A 13,537-nucleotide genomic window follows, 5' to 3' on the forward strand; every position below is an offset into this window, starting at 1 on the left:
TTCAACTATGCGGTGGTCGGTCTAGACGAAGAGTCGATTCTTCTGGTGTCCGATGTAGTGCAGTCGACATCATACACGCAACTCAAGAGCGAGTTGATCAGGCGCCTGTCGGCAAGCGAGTCGGCAAAATTAGACTACTTGCTGGCGGGTTTAACGTTGGGTGATCGAACTCCCAGCCAATTGCTTCGCGAAATGAGGCAGGTGGGAGCAAGATCGGCGATGACCTGATCAAGTCACTCTGGCTGCGACGGCTCCCGGAGGGCACCCAGGCGATCCTCGCTTGCGTCTCCGGTTCCTTGGAGGAACTGGCAGCGACGGCCGACCAGGTGCAGGAGGTGTACGTACGCCCAACCATGGCGGCCGTTCAACCACCGTCGGATGAGGTCAGCGACTTGAGGCGCGAGATAGCCGCCTTAACAGCCAGTGTGGCTGAGATGCGGGCGACGTTGGACGCTCAGCGTTCGGGCGCCAGATCGCGAGCTCGCTCGCGGTCTGCCACTCGAAAAGGGCGTTCAGGTAGCAGGTCGTCGGGACAGTCCACGGACCGAGGGATTTGCTGGTACCACCGCAGATTCGGGGATAAAGCGACAAGATGTACGCTACCATGTAGATTCGCGCCTACCGCAAAAAACTAGGTCCGCGGGGGTCTTGGCGACGGCCACCCAGAACGCAGCGCCGTCGCCTAACTATTTTCGACCCCCTCAGCAGGCGCAGCTACCTCATCGATACTGGTGCGGAGGTTTCGGTTCTTCCCGGCAACATCGACTTTTCCCACAACCGCTTAAACTGGCGGCAGCAAATTCCTCCCGCATAAACACATACGGGTATAGGCAAGTGGACGTGAGTCTTGGCTTGCGTAGGACGTTTTCGTGGCGTTTCATCCTGGCGGATGTCAGCTTCCCCATACTAGGCGCAGACTTCCTGTGTCAGCATGGATTGCTGGTAGACTTGCAAAACAAGTCTCTTATAGATTCCACGACCAACCTTAATTCGTCGGGACAAATGGTATCTCACCCAGGCAATAATCTTTCCGTTCTTTTAGAAGATATTACCGACTCTCGTGTTCAGGCACTTCTCCAAAATTTCAGCCAGATTACTACCAAGTGTAGTCTCTCCAAACCAGTGAAGCACAATGTGCAGCACCATATTATCACTATTGGTTCCCCGATCTTCTCGAAGGTGCGTCCTCTACCATCCCAGAAACTGGCTATTGCATGGAAAGAGTTTGAACAACTCGTTCAACAGGGTATCTGCAGGCCCTCAAACAGCTGTTGGTCTTCCCCACTGCCTATGGTCCCTAAGCCAAACGGCGAATGGCGCCAATGTGGGGATTACAGAAAGCTAAATGCACAGACTGTTCCTGACCGATATCCAATTCCACTCATCCACGACTTTGCGCATCACCTCGCGAATTGCCGCATCTTTTCGACCTTGGACTTAACCAAGGCTTATCACCAAATCCCAGTAGCTCCTGAAGACATTCCAAAGACGGCAATATGCACACCCTTTGGACTCTTCGAATTCACCCGGATGACTTTCGGATTGTGCAATGCGGCGCAAACCTTTCAAGGGTTCATTCACTCAGTCCTGCGAAACCTCGACTTCTGTTTCGTATATTTGGATGATGTTTTGGTCGCTTCTTCCACTAAGTCTGAGCACCTAGCCCATCTCGAGTGCATTTTTCAACGTCTCCTTGGGGCCGGTTTAGTCCTAAACGTTGAGAAATGCAAATTTCTCCAAAAACAGGTGAGATTCCTCGGCCATTTCATTTCCCCTGAAGGAATACAGCCCGACCCAGACAAGGTGCAAGCGATAACAAGCTTCCCGCGTCCAAAGACAGTGAGGGAGTTGAGGAGGTTCTTAGGCATGCTAAACTTCTACCGTCGTTTCCTGCCCAAGGCCGACCATCACCAGTCCATTTTGAACGCGTACTTGTCTGGGCCCAAAACTAAGGACACACGAGAGATCGTGTGGTCTGAAGAGGCTATCCGCGCGTTTGACAAATCCCATCAACAACTGGCCGACGCTACCCTCTTGGCATTCCCTCTGCAAGATGCACCCCTAGCCGTTTTTGTTGATGCCTCTGACATTGCAGTAGGTGCTGCCCTTCACCAAAAGGTGGATCAAGTTTGGCAGCCGTTGAGCTTCTTCTCGAAGCAGTTGAACCCCGCTCAACGGAACTACAGTACCTACGATCGCGAACTGCTCGCCGCGTGCTTGAGCATCAAATACTTCCGTTTCTCCCTAGAAGGCAGGCCGTTCACAGTGTTCACGGACCATAAGCCTCTCACGTATGCTTTGAAACAGAAGCCCGACAAAGCGTCCCCTCATCAGCTTCGACAACTGAGCTTTAGAAGCCAGTTTACGTCAGACATCCAGCACGTGTCCGGCAAGGACAACATAGTTGCTGACGCTTTGTCTCGTGTCTCCGAAGTTAACTTCCCCGCCTCACTCGATTTCTCGGCTATTGCCAAGGCGCAGGAGGATGACGCAGCACTTCAGAGCCTCACATCCAACCCCAAATACAAATTTCGGGAGTTGCCCATCTTCGGCTTAAACCTCTCTCTCTGCTGCGAAGACTCGGAAAAGGGACCTCGGCCATACATTCCCGCCACCTTTCGCAAGGAAGTGTTCCACGCAGTTCACGACTTAGCGCATCCAGGCATCAGGACAACAAATCGGCTAGTCACCGAGAAATACTTCTGGCCCTCTATGAATAAGGATGTCAATTCCTGGGCCAGAGAGTGCATCGCATGCCAGAAGTGTAAAGTCTCCAGGCATGTAAGGAAAGAAGTGGGCTCATTCCCCCAAGCGTTTCCACACAATACACCTCGACATAATAGGGCCTTTGCGAGACTCGCACGGCTACAAGTATTGCCTCACAATCATCGACAGGTTCACGCGGTGGCCTGAGGCAATACCTCTGAAAGACATTACGGCGCAATCTTGTGCCGAAGCCCTCTGCCGAGAGTGGATACCTCGCTTTGGCGTCCCTGCAGTGGTCATCACTGACCAGGGAATGCAATTTGAATCCACCCTTTTCTCGGAGTTAGGCAAACTCCTGGGTTTTAAACGCCAGCGGACTACGGCATACCACCCGCAATCCAATGGGATGCTAGAACGTTGGCACCGGACGCTGAAAGCCGCCATTATGGCACGCGACGATCCGGCCTGGACCCAAGTCTTGCCTCTCGTCCTACTCGGCCTACGTACAACCCGATGAAAGGAATGTGCTGCCAGCCCCGCAGAGCTGGTATACGGGGAGAATCTGAGACTCCCAAGCGATCCGGTCTTCGACAAGAGATCGGGTCTCACAGAGTTGGGGTTGGTGCGTCTGCTGAGAGACAATCTCCGACGCATAAAAGCCACACCACCCACCCGACACTCGTCCACACCTGCCTGTTCGCCCAAGGAACTGGGCACGTGTACGCACGTTCTGGTCAGGACAGATGCCATCCGGAAGCCGTTGCAGCCTCCATATGAGGGCCCGTACCGCGTTCTCGAGCGGGGAGAACATTTCTTCCAGCTCAAGATCGGTGGACACAGGAAGGCGGTCTCTCTGTCCAGGCTGAAACCCGTGTCCGCCCCGAAGCAGCGTCGTGTCCGTTTTGTGGATTGACGGTGAACGAAGTTCCGGGATCAGTCGCCGAAACCCCTAGGTTTCATTTGGGGGCGGAGTGATGTGGCGCGGCAGGGTTCGCAGCATTCGAAATTTATTTCGAATGTTGCGAATACGAACAAATAGATGGCGCGGAATTATCCACTTTGTAGAGCTCGCCACGGGAGTGGAAGACTAGCGAGAAAAGTGTGCCATGAGTTAGGGGCAGAAAAGAAACACATGAAGCGAGATAATTCTCTTCTGCCTCTAACGAGAAAATAGTCACTTCACTCTTTCTTCATTCTTTAAATAAATTAATTAATAAAGTCTAATTGTTAAATCTAACGAGTATTGATTGTAAAAACCTAGTCTATGTTCCGGTGTACCTAAAAATTGTGGTTTGCAAAGAATTGGACTATTAAAGTTAAAGTTTAATGCTCGACTCGAAGATGAGCTTCTTCGAGCAAATCAAAGCAGCCGCGGACAGGGCTGCAGCAGGAGTCGCGGCCTTGAGTCGGCTAATGGCGAATGTCGGCGGCCCTATATCAACTAGGAGACGTCTCCTCATGGGAGCAACGCAGTCCGTCCTTCTCTATGGTGCGGAGGTATGGGCTGATGCCCTTGACAAGGAGGTGTATCGTAAACACCTCGCTCAAGTGCAGAGGCGGGGAGGTTTGCGAGTGGCGTCTGCTTATCGCACCGTCTCCGAACCGGCTGTGATGGTGATTGCGGGAGTGATCCCCGTTGGCCTCCTTGCCAAGGAGCGCAAAGCTATCTATCGCCGTAAGAGCGAAAACTTAAGAGAACTGGTTGCCCGTGAAGAGCGTCAACGCAGCCTTAACGAGTGGCAACTTTCTTGGCAAAATGAGCCAAGGGGCAAGTGGACTGCGCGGCTCATCGACAAATTAGACCCATGGTTGAACAGAAAGCACAGTGAGATTGATTACTTCCTTACCCAACTTCTAAGTGGGCATGGAGGTTTTCAGTTTTACCTGCACAGGGTTGGGAAGGCGCGATCTCCTGATTGTGTGTTCTGTAATAGAGTGGCGGATGACGCTGAACACACCTTTTTCTCTTGCGAGAGGTGGGACGGCCTCCGCCAGCAGCTTTATGCAGACACAGGGGAGCTCTCTCCAGACAACATTGTCAGAGAGATGCTGAAGAGCGCTGGCAGCTGGAATCGTATTGCGCATTATGTTCGGGCTCTTCTTACTACGAAGAAGATTGAACTCGTCCGGCAGAGGGATCGGACGGTAAGGGGTTCCCTGAACTAACAACTCCATTCCTCCCCTCCCCTCCCGTTGGTGAAAGGAATTCCCTGACTTGGAGGCTCCCAAAACCGGGAGAGCGGGAGGGCTAGCCCGAAGTAATGTGTCAAACGGTTCCAGGCTAGTTCTCTGATGACAGGGAGGTGTTTAGTTGGTAGTCCGTCAGCGTGCGGTTGCGGGAGTCCAACACTCTGTGCGTAAACGCATTCACCTACCCTACTCCCAAAAAAAAAACTACTGTAGAACATCATGTACAACAATGTACTTAATCTCCACTTCCGGAGGAGGCCACAGTGGTGGGTTACGCTGACGACATAGCATTGGTTGTTGTCGCAAAGCATCTTGAAGATGCTGAGTTATACTCAAGCGAGGCATTCAGTGCTGTCAAATGCTGGTTAGAGAGCTCTGGTTTGACGCTTGCGGAGGAAAAAACAGAAGCGGTCCTCATCACGAAGCGCCGGAAGAGAAATTACGCCTGTGTTAGAATCGGGAATCATATCATCACTTCCAAGCCGACCATCAAATACTTGGGGGTGGTCATAGACAGGAAGCTCAGCTATAAGCAACACGTACAGTATGTATGCGATAAATCATCCACTGCTAGTATGGCCCTGGCGAGGATGATGCCGAACGTGGGAGGGCCACGGCATACCTCTAGGTTGCTTATAACCAGAGTGGTGACCTCAATCATGCTCTATGCGACCCTAGTTTGGAGCGAGGCATTGCGGATATCAGGTAACACTAGCAAACTGAATGCAGTCTACATGATGACAGCCCTGAGGGTAGGCTCTGCCTTCAGGACTGTCTCAGATGATGCAGCATTCGTCATCTCTGGAATGATGCCCATTGACATCTTGGCAGATGAGATGGCGAATATATACCATGCGAAGCCAATCTCTCCCTTATTGCAGACGAAGAACGCTGAGAGGGAGAGATCCACAAATAGATGGCAAGAGCGGTGGGAACGCTCGGAAAAGGGTCGGTGGACTCACAGGCTCATTCCTGCCATCAAGGATTGGTTGGAGAGACGACACGGTGAGATTAATTATAATCCAACCCAGTTTCTCACGGGACATGGGGGATATCTTCAATACCTTCGCAGGTTTAAATTGGAGACCTCACCCGATTGTCCAAATTGTGATGGAGTTCCAGAGGATCCAGAGCATGTATTCTTCCACTGTCCGAGATTTGTGGAAGAAAGGAGGAGTCTAGAGGAGACTCTAGAAGAGGTGCTGGTACCAGAAAATCTGGTGCCGAAAATGCTAGCACATCAAGAGAATTGGGATGCGGTCAACTCCATGATCGCATCTATTCAAGATAAATTGCGAAAGGCAGAGGAAAGGAGAAAAGCGCGGTCAAGTGCGCCGCGTATAGAAGAAATGGGATTAAACTAGAGTGAGCTGACTCCGCCCCGTGATGTAATACCTTATGGTGGTTCCGCGGGGCAAGAAGGGGGTCGGGGGTGGTTTTAGTGGGTAAAAATCCCACATGCTGGTCTATCTAGACCAGTGTCTTTTGAAGATTTCCACCTCCTCACAAAAAAAAAGAAAACAAGAAGAAAGACGGACAGACGGACAGATTTGGAACCCCAGTACCGGCGGCTTTTGGGAGAGGGCAAGCAGCCTCCCAGCCGTCGATATACAGCGACTACAGTGCTTCGATGGTGGATTACCTGGCCACCGTTGTATCGAATACTACAAGTAGAGGAGAAAAAGGCATTTAAAAGGAGTGCATCACTCCGAGAACGCCTGTTTAAAATAGACGGAAAGATGCCCCACAAACTGGTCATTCACTAGCGCATAATGGGGTAACTGCACCTGGTCGGAACATGCCGCAAGACTTAGTGTTTGATCCATTTAGGAGAAGCTCGACGATCTTGCGATCTACTCCGAAATTAACGTTGATGAAGGAAGGAAATCAGGGAAGCTCGCAGAAGGCTAATAAATACGTATTATTCTCAAAACGAATATTTCAGCTCTGGCCAAGCTCTGGTCATTAAGGCGGATTTGCGCTCAATATATTTCGTAGGCATGTTGTGTTCTACGAATTATATAAAGGAGCATTCAACATCTGTGAGCCGCTACGGTCACGCTGCTCCCAGGGCGGAGGTGGGGCGGCGTCTGGCGATTTGCCTCTGCCCTGGTAAGAAACCGTAAAGCCGTCGTCGCTTGACTTTTTTAAATACGTAAGCGCCCAGTGGGAAAACCAAGCAGAGGCGCTTTGTCAGAATACGGACGAATCATCGTTTGCCCTACTCGGAGGTAAAATAGTAGAATTGATTGAATTTATAAAGGACAAAAACAATGTGACCAGCCCATCAAAACCATGGTGCGTACCATTCGGGTACTGTACAATAGTGCCAAGGACGGAAAAATGCCTCGAAGAAATCAAATGTCACCCAAGCAACACAAGTAACACCCCCTTCAAATCCAAAAGGTCGTAAGCTTGAAAAGAGGAGTAGAGAAGGCGCGAACGATTCTTTCGGACCCTCACAGGATGCGAAAAGACAAAAAGGCCTCTCACCGGCAAAGAGAAGGCAAACAAAGTTACCAAAATCGTGGAAACTGCGGCGCCGGCTCTAATCGATCCAAAGGTGGTAAAGCCCCAAAAAGGAACCAAGGAAGCATGGAGCAACGTTGACGGAAAGAAAAATGCGACACATAAAAGAAGATTACGGCCCGAATTAATTACCATCTCCAAAAAAGGTGATATGGCTGATGCCGATATCCTCAGGAAGGTCAAATCCGATACTGAGCTGATGGATCTTAGAGAAAACGTCAGCCGAATCAGACACTCCCAAAAAGGAGATTTGATGCTGTAGCTGAAGAAGTTTCCGAAAACGATAGAAAATTTCCTCGGCAAAGTGGAGAAGCCCTTAGGAGAAGAAGCACAAGTACGGGTCAGAAAGTAGGAGATCGTTATACAATGTAAGGACATTGATGAAATGGCGACCAAGGAGGATATCCGCGATGCCTTAGAAAAGCAGTTTGCACCACTTGACTTCCGCAATCAGGGGACAAAGGAAGGCGTATGGAGGCACGCAAACGGTAACTACAAGCTTACCAGCTGAAGCAGCGTTCAAATTACTGGCAGCTGGTAAAGTAAAAATAGGTTGGGTCGTTTGCCGGTTCAGGGAGCAGCTGTCCCTCAAGCGCTGCTTTAGATGCCTGGAATTTGGCCACATAGGGGCAAAATGCATCGGTGACTGTGACAGGTCAAAAAGTTGCAGAAAATGTGGGGGAGAAGGTCATATGTTCAGGGAGTGCAAGGCTGAGCCTGAATGTATGCACGTTGCAAGCAGCAGCAGATGCCCAGTGTTTAGGAGAGCATTGAATGCAGTAAAGAAATGAGGTTGATACAAATCAACCTCAACCGCTGCGAGGTAGCGCCAGACCTTCTCTTGTAGACCATCTATGAGACGGGAATCGAAGCTGGCATAATCAGCGCGACTCCCCGCAATAATAAGAGAGATGCCTGCACTGCAGACGTAACTGGCAAGGCGGCAATATGGGTGCGTGGAAATCGAGCCATTCAAGAAGTGATGGAGTTTTCAGAAGTTGGATTCTTCAGGGCGAAAATAGCTGGTACCTATATATATCTAGTTGCTATGCTCCACCAAGCGCAACGATAGCAGAATTCCAAGGAATGCTAGGTATGCTAGTCTCGGATTTAAGAAGTCGAAACACCAAGATCATAGCGAGTTATTTCAACTCGTGGACTGTGGAATGGGGCAGTTGCACTACGAACACCAGAGGTCGGGTCCTGCTCGAGACTTTCGCAGAGCTAGACTTGGTGCTTGCCAATACGGGAAATGTTTCCACTTTCCGTGGGACAGGCTCGGGGTCAGTAGTCGATCTGACATATGTGAGTACCACATTGGCGAGAAGAATGACACGGTTTGTCAGTGAGCATTATACTCACAGCGACAACAAGACAATTTTCCTCCAGATAAAATATGGGCCATGCGTCGATGTGCGTTCCCGTGAACCTGGGAACCAGGGCTGGTTCGAAGAGGATGTATTCATACAGATGCTATTGGGAGGCCAAAATCCCGGTGATGTGGCTACAGAAAAGGTAGAGCAAATGATGGGACGCATTACTAGAGCATGCGACGTTGCAATGCCGAGGTGACGAGTTCTCGCAAAAAGGCGGTCAAACTATTGGTGGAATGAAGAGATCGCAGTGTTACGGAATGCATATTTTCGAGCTAGAAGGATCTGCCAACGATCAAGACGGGACTTCGACGAGAAACGGCAAGTATATATGAAACTTCGAGGTAGGCTTAAGCAGGCTATATGGACCAGCAAACGAGAATGCTTCAAGAAACTTTGGTAGAGGCAGACCATAGCCCCTAGGGAACAGCGTTCAGGATGGTTATGAAGAAGATGAGAGAGCGAACACCACAACCGACCTGCCCGCATCTTCTACTCGATATCGTGATGGCGCTCCTTCCCCACGCATAAAGGGGAGCGCAAACAACACAAGCAAGCATTGGACGTCTACACCATATCTGCAGTAACTGAGAGGGAATATGCGCAAATTTGCCGGAGAATTGGTGATAACAAAGCACCCGGTCTGGATGCTGATCCCAACAGAGCCCTTAAATTCGTTGTTAAGACCAGACCCGACTGGTCTATCAGCGTTTTTTGAAACATGCATGGTAGAAGGAGTTTTGCCCGACCGGTGGAAGAGGCAAAAACTAGTTTTGCTCCCGAAGACGAATAAGGACCCAGGACACCCATCTTCATACTGACTGATTTGCTTCATCGACACGACAGGAAAGATGCTCGAAAAGGTCATCTACAACAGACTGCTCCTTATCATTGAATGTAAGGATGGACTATCCGAGCGAGACGCGATGTCGTCTAAAGAATGGTGTACCGTGGTGACGTTGGACATCAAAAATGCGTTCAATTCTGCAAGTTGGAAATGGATAAAAAGCTCACTGTCTGAAACGGGTGTCCCTAGTTTTTTGACTAAGCTCCTCGACAGCTACCTTTCGGAAAGCATGTACAATGGGGTGCTTGTCCTGCCCGCCCCAAAGGAGGCCACGATAGTCAGTTTTGCAGATGATCTAGCTGTGGTTGTCGTCGCGAAACAACCTGAAGACATTAAAATGTACGCTAACGAAACCATTAGCGCCATAGAAGCGTGGCTGGAGATGGTTCAGCTTGACCTTGCGGAACCTTCATTACCAATCGTAAGAAGACGAATACGGTTAATATTCGTGTTGGTGGGCACATCATCACTTCGAAACCGGTTATCAAATACCTAGGGGTGATGATTGACGCTAAAATCAATTTCAAGGGACATCTGAACTATGCCTGCGAGAAAGCGGCAAATACCAGCGTATCATTAGCGCATATGATGCCTAACATTGGAGCCCCAAGATACGGTCCCAGATTACTTGTGACCGGAGTGGTTCATTCCACACTATTATACGCGACACCAGTTTGGGAGTAATCGGACGAGGGTTAATATGACTTATCGTTTAGTGGCGCTAAGGATGTGCAGCGCCTTCAGAACAATATCAGGCGAGGCAGCGTGTATTATTGCGGGAATGATCCCGATAGACATTCTGGCAAGTGAGACACGTTGCCTGCACGAGAAAAGGAAAATGAAAGATGCAGAATACCGAAAGGCGGCAAGACGAGAGTCACTCGAGAAGTGGCAGCAACGGTCGGACGACCCGTAGAGGTGTGACTGGACCCACACTTTGATTCCCCCTATTGAGGCGAGATTAACTACCATCTGGCGCAATTCCTCTCACGACATGGTGGTTACAGGAAGTACCTGCACCAATTCAGACTGGATGATTCTCCCTTTTGTCCTGAATGTGGTTGCACACCTGAAGACCCGGAGCATGTTATGTTCCACTGTCCACGGTTTTTCTCAGAAAGGTGGAGTCTGGAAGACTCCCTGAAAACCAACTTAAGCCCGCAGAACTTCCTCGGGGAAATGTTGAAGTTGGAGGGAAACTGGTGTACGGTGAACTCCGCAATCAAAAGAATACAGGAGGAACTTGGGAGAACGGAGCGCGCAAGGAGGACGCGATGAACGGAAAGCTTGATCACTTAAAGCGCAGTTCACCCCACGAAATAACGCTCGGCGGCGGTTCCGCAGGGAAAGAAGAAGGAGAAAGTGGCGGTGGTTTTAGTGGGTGAGAATCCCGCAAGCTGCTGCATCCATAAAAAAAAGACAGACAGACAGACGGAAAGACAGACAGACATTGAACCGATTTGAATAAAATTTTGTTTGGCAAACAAAACGTTAAAAATGACACTAATGCTAATAACAGTACCTAAGAGATAGAAGGCCGTCGTTGGGAAATTAATAGCTGTTTCATTCGTTTTGAGAAGCTGTTTCAACAAAATATATTCTTCCTGGTAGAAGGCAATTCGCATACCTGCTTGGAAATTCATTTTTAATCTGCCGAAGAGAAATACTAGTTAACAATAATAAAAAATAATGGAAGGCTAGCAAGAAAGCAACGAACAACAATCGTTTGAAAATATTCTTTAATACTTTATTCCTCAAAATATTTTACCAGGTGGTTTCTTTTGTTCGTTATCCCACCATCCAATATACTGTTTTATATTTAAGAATATTGGCTTGCAGTTTGCAGCAATTATGGATATGCGTTTACTTGTAAAACTGTATAATTGTATAATTGTGAAATTTTATTGTTAATATTAGTATACTGCATGTAGTGCGCCATCTTTATTTTCTAGAAGGTTCGCTTCATAGCAAACCACAGATCGTACACAGGAAAGTTATCTTACAAAAAAACGAAAGCCAGTCATTCGCCTTCTTTTAGCAAAGAAACTAAACTGTAAAATATGATACGTAGCACTAGCATTATTCTTCATGCCTCATCCGGTATGAAATGATATAAAAACATCCAGATTTATGGAAAGTCTCATGATCCAACTTAAGCAAATTATGCAATAATTGCACTGTAATTATGCATTCAGTTTCCCATTATCAGTCTATCAAGACTTCTTGCAATCAATCCCATATTCGTGATTGCAGTGCAGTATTAGATTGCTCTTGAAAACGCGTTTAATGCGGAGCATTCCTGAGGAGAAAGTTTCGTAATTTAAAATATTTTCTAGAAATTTTGTAACCTTCCTTATCTCACCTTCTTTTGAACCATTTAAATTCTTGTGTGCGGTCAAAGAACCATGCGTTGTTCAAACTAAAACCCATTAAATAAGGTTAACCCTAGCCTTCATTTCCGATATCGCAACAAAGAGAGTGCACTTCTATGATCCCACGTTCATTCCTACCCCGCGTCGTCTAGTGGTAGTTTTGCAAAGTGCTTTTACCTGTTCGCAGTGTGTGAAAAGCTATAAAAACAGGTTCAAAAAATGCTTGGGAATTATGCTAAAGTGAAAATAATGTTCTTGAAGGAGATTAAGTGAAACCCTAATTAGAGATTTGGCAAAAAGATATCCCATTGGAATTTAAATTGTTTCCGTGAACTACCGAAAAAGAGACTACGAGAAATGAGAACGGAAGGGATGACCTATATATAACCTGCCATCAAAAAAGAACTGCATTTACGGATGAGGATTCAGTGTGTTGCGTTGTATTTTACAGAAAGGATGTTGAGCGTAATTTTAATAGTTAGTTTAGTAGCCTCAACACAGGCAGTTCCTCACCCGAAAAGCGATGAACCCAAGATTCTTAATAATTTGCCTATAGAGAACGCTCAAGATAAAACGACTTCAGTTATTTCGCTTCCACACAATGATGACATATCAATAAAAGATAATCAGTTCGCATCATCCCAGGTGAGATCATCATCAATTTATGCTAAATATTCAACGTTGCTTTTAGATTTTTTGACTTTTGATTAACATTAAGATGAAGAAATTTTCATTGAATATTGTCATTTTATTCTTTCACAGATTTTAGAGAACCCTGCATACGATCCATCCCTGTACCAATCATTCATACCTCAAGATGCTGTTCAACAATACGTTAACCAATTCGGCAGCCCATATGGATCATATCCTTCAGTATATCAAAACCCGGGGTTCGCTGTTCAAACAGGGTACGAAGGATATTTAGTGCCTACGATCCCGCAGCCAGAAGAATCTACATCTCTAACCAGCATAGGTTTTTCATTGCTACAAGGATTCCTCTCTCGTTCAATAATTGGGTGGTTGACTAGGGCAGCATCCTATTTAGTTTCTGCATTAGGAGTTGTTGTGTTTGGAGGAGCACTCACAACTGCCATCTGCACATTTACTCCAGTTTGTTCTATTACCTTCGCAGCCCTGCCTTTCCTTCGACTCAAAGAAACTGCCAAGGATATTACAAAAACTCTAGGGGCTGAAATAACAGCTGATAGAGTGAGGCGGACAGCTGAACTTGTAAAGGAAGCTATTGAAAAATATAGTGAAATGCAAAAGGAGTTTGGAGCAATAGAGGAATCAAGCGTGCAGAAAATTGAAAAAGAAATAGTGGAAAAGCATGAATAGTCCTGGATATGTCAGTGAAGTTGTATTAGTAAGTTTAAGTAAATGATAAGCTAGAGTTCAATGTAAGAAGCCAATGATAGGATTCGTTTCAATAAAAATCTTTTTTGAAAGGTCAGATTGTTTTCCAATGCATTTTTCTAAACTAATTTATTTACAATGAAATGATGATTAGCAATAACTAA

The 13,537-nt window shown here is 47.5% G+C and overlaps 1 protein-coding gene across 1 annotated transcript; it reads left to right on the forward strand.

The window, feature by feature from the left end:
- The first annotated feature begins 11,865 nt into the window (after positions 1-11,865).
- Positions 11,866-13,418, forward strand: LOC119652514. The gene is made up of 2 exons (XM_038056708.1): positions 11,866-12,662; positions 12,780-13,418. The coding sequence occupies exons 1-2, from the start codon at positions 12,435-12,437 to the stop codon at positions 13,353-13,355; spliced, it is 804 nt and encodes a 267-aa protein (XP_037912636.1). The 5' UTR covers positions 11,866-12,434; the 3' UTR covers positions 13,356-13,418.
- Positions 13,419-13,537: the final 119 nt, after the last annotated feature.

This window comes from Hermetia illucens, chromosome 3 (genome assembly GCF_905115235.1).
Source record: "Hermetia illucens chromosome 3, iHerIll2.2.curated.20191125, whole genome shotgun sequence".
Lineage (NCBI taxonomy): Eukaryota > Metazoa > Arthropoda > Insecta > Diptera > Stratiomyidae > Hermetia > Hermetia illucens.

Excerpts from the sequence above, each read along its gene's own strand:
- LOC119652514 (XM_038056708.1), top strand. The coding sequence starts at position 12,435 with ATGAGGATTCAGTGTGTTGCGTTGTATTTTACAGAAAGGATGTTGAGC. Across the intron at positions 12,663-12,779 it reads ATCAGTTCGCATCATCCCAG|ATTTTAGAGAACCCTGCATA; the intron begins GTGAGATCATCA and ends ATTCTTTCACAG.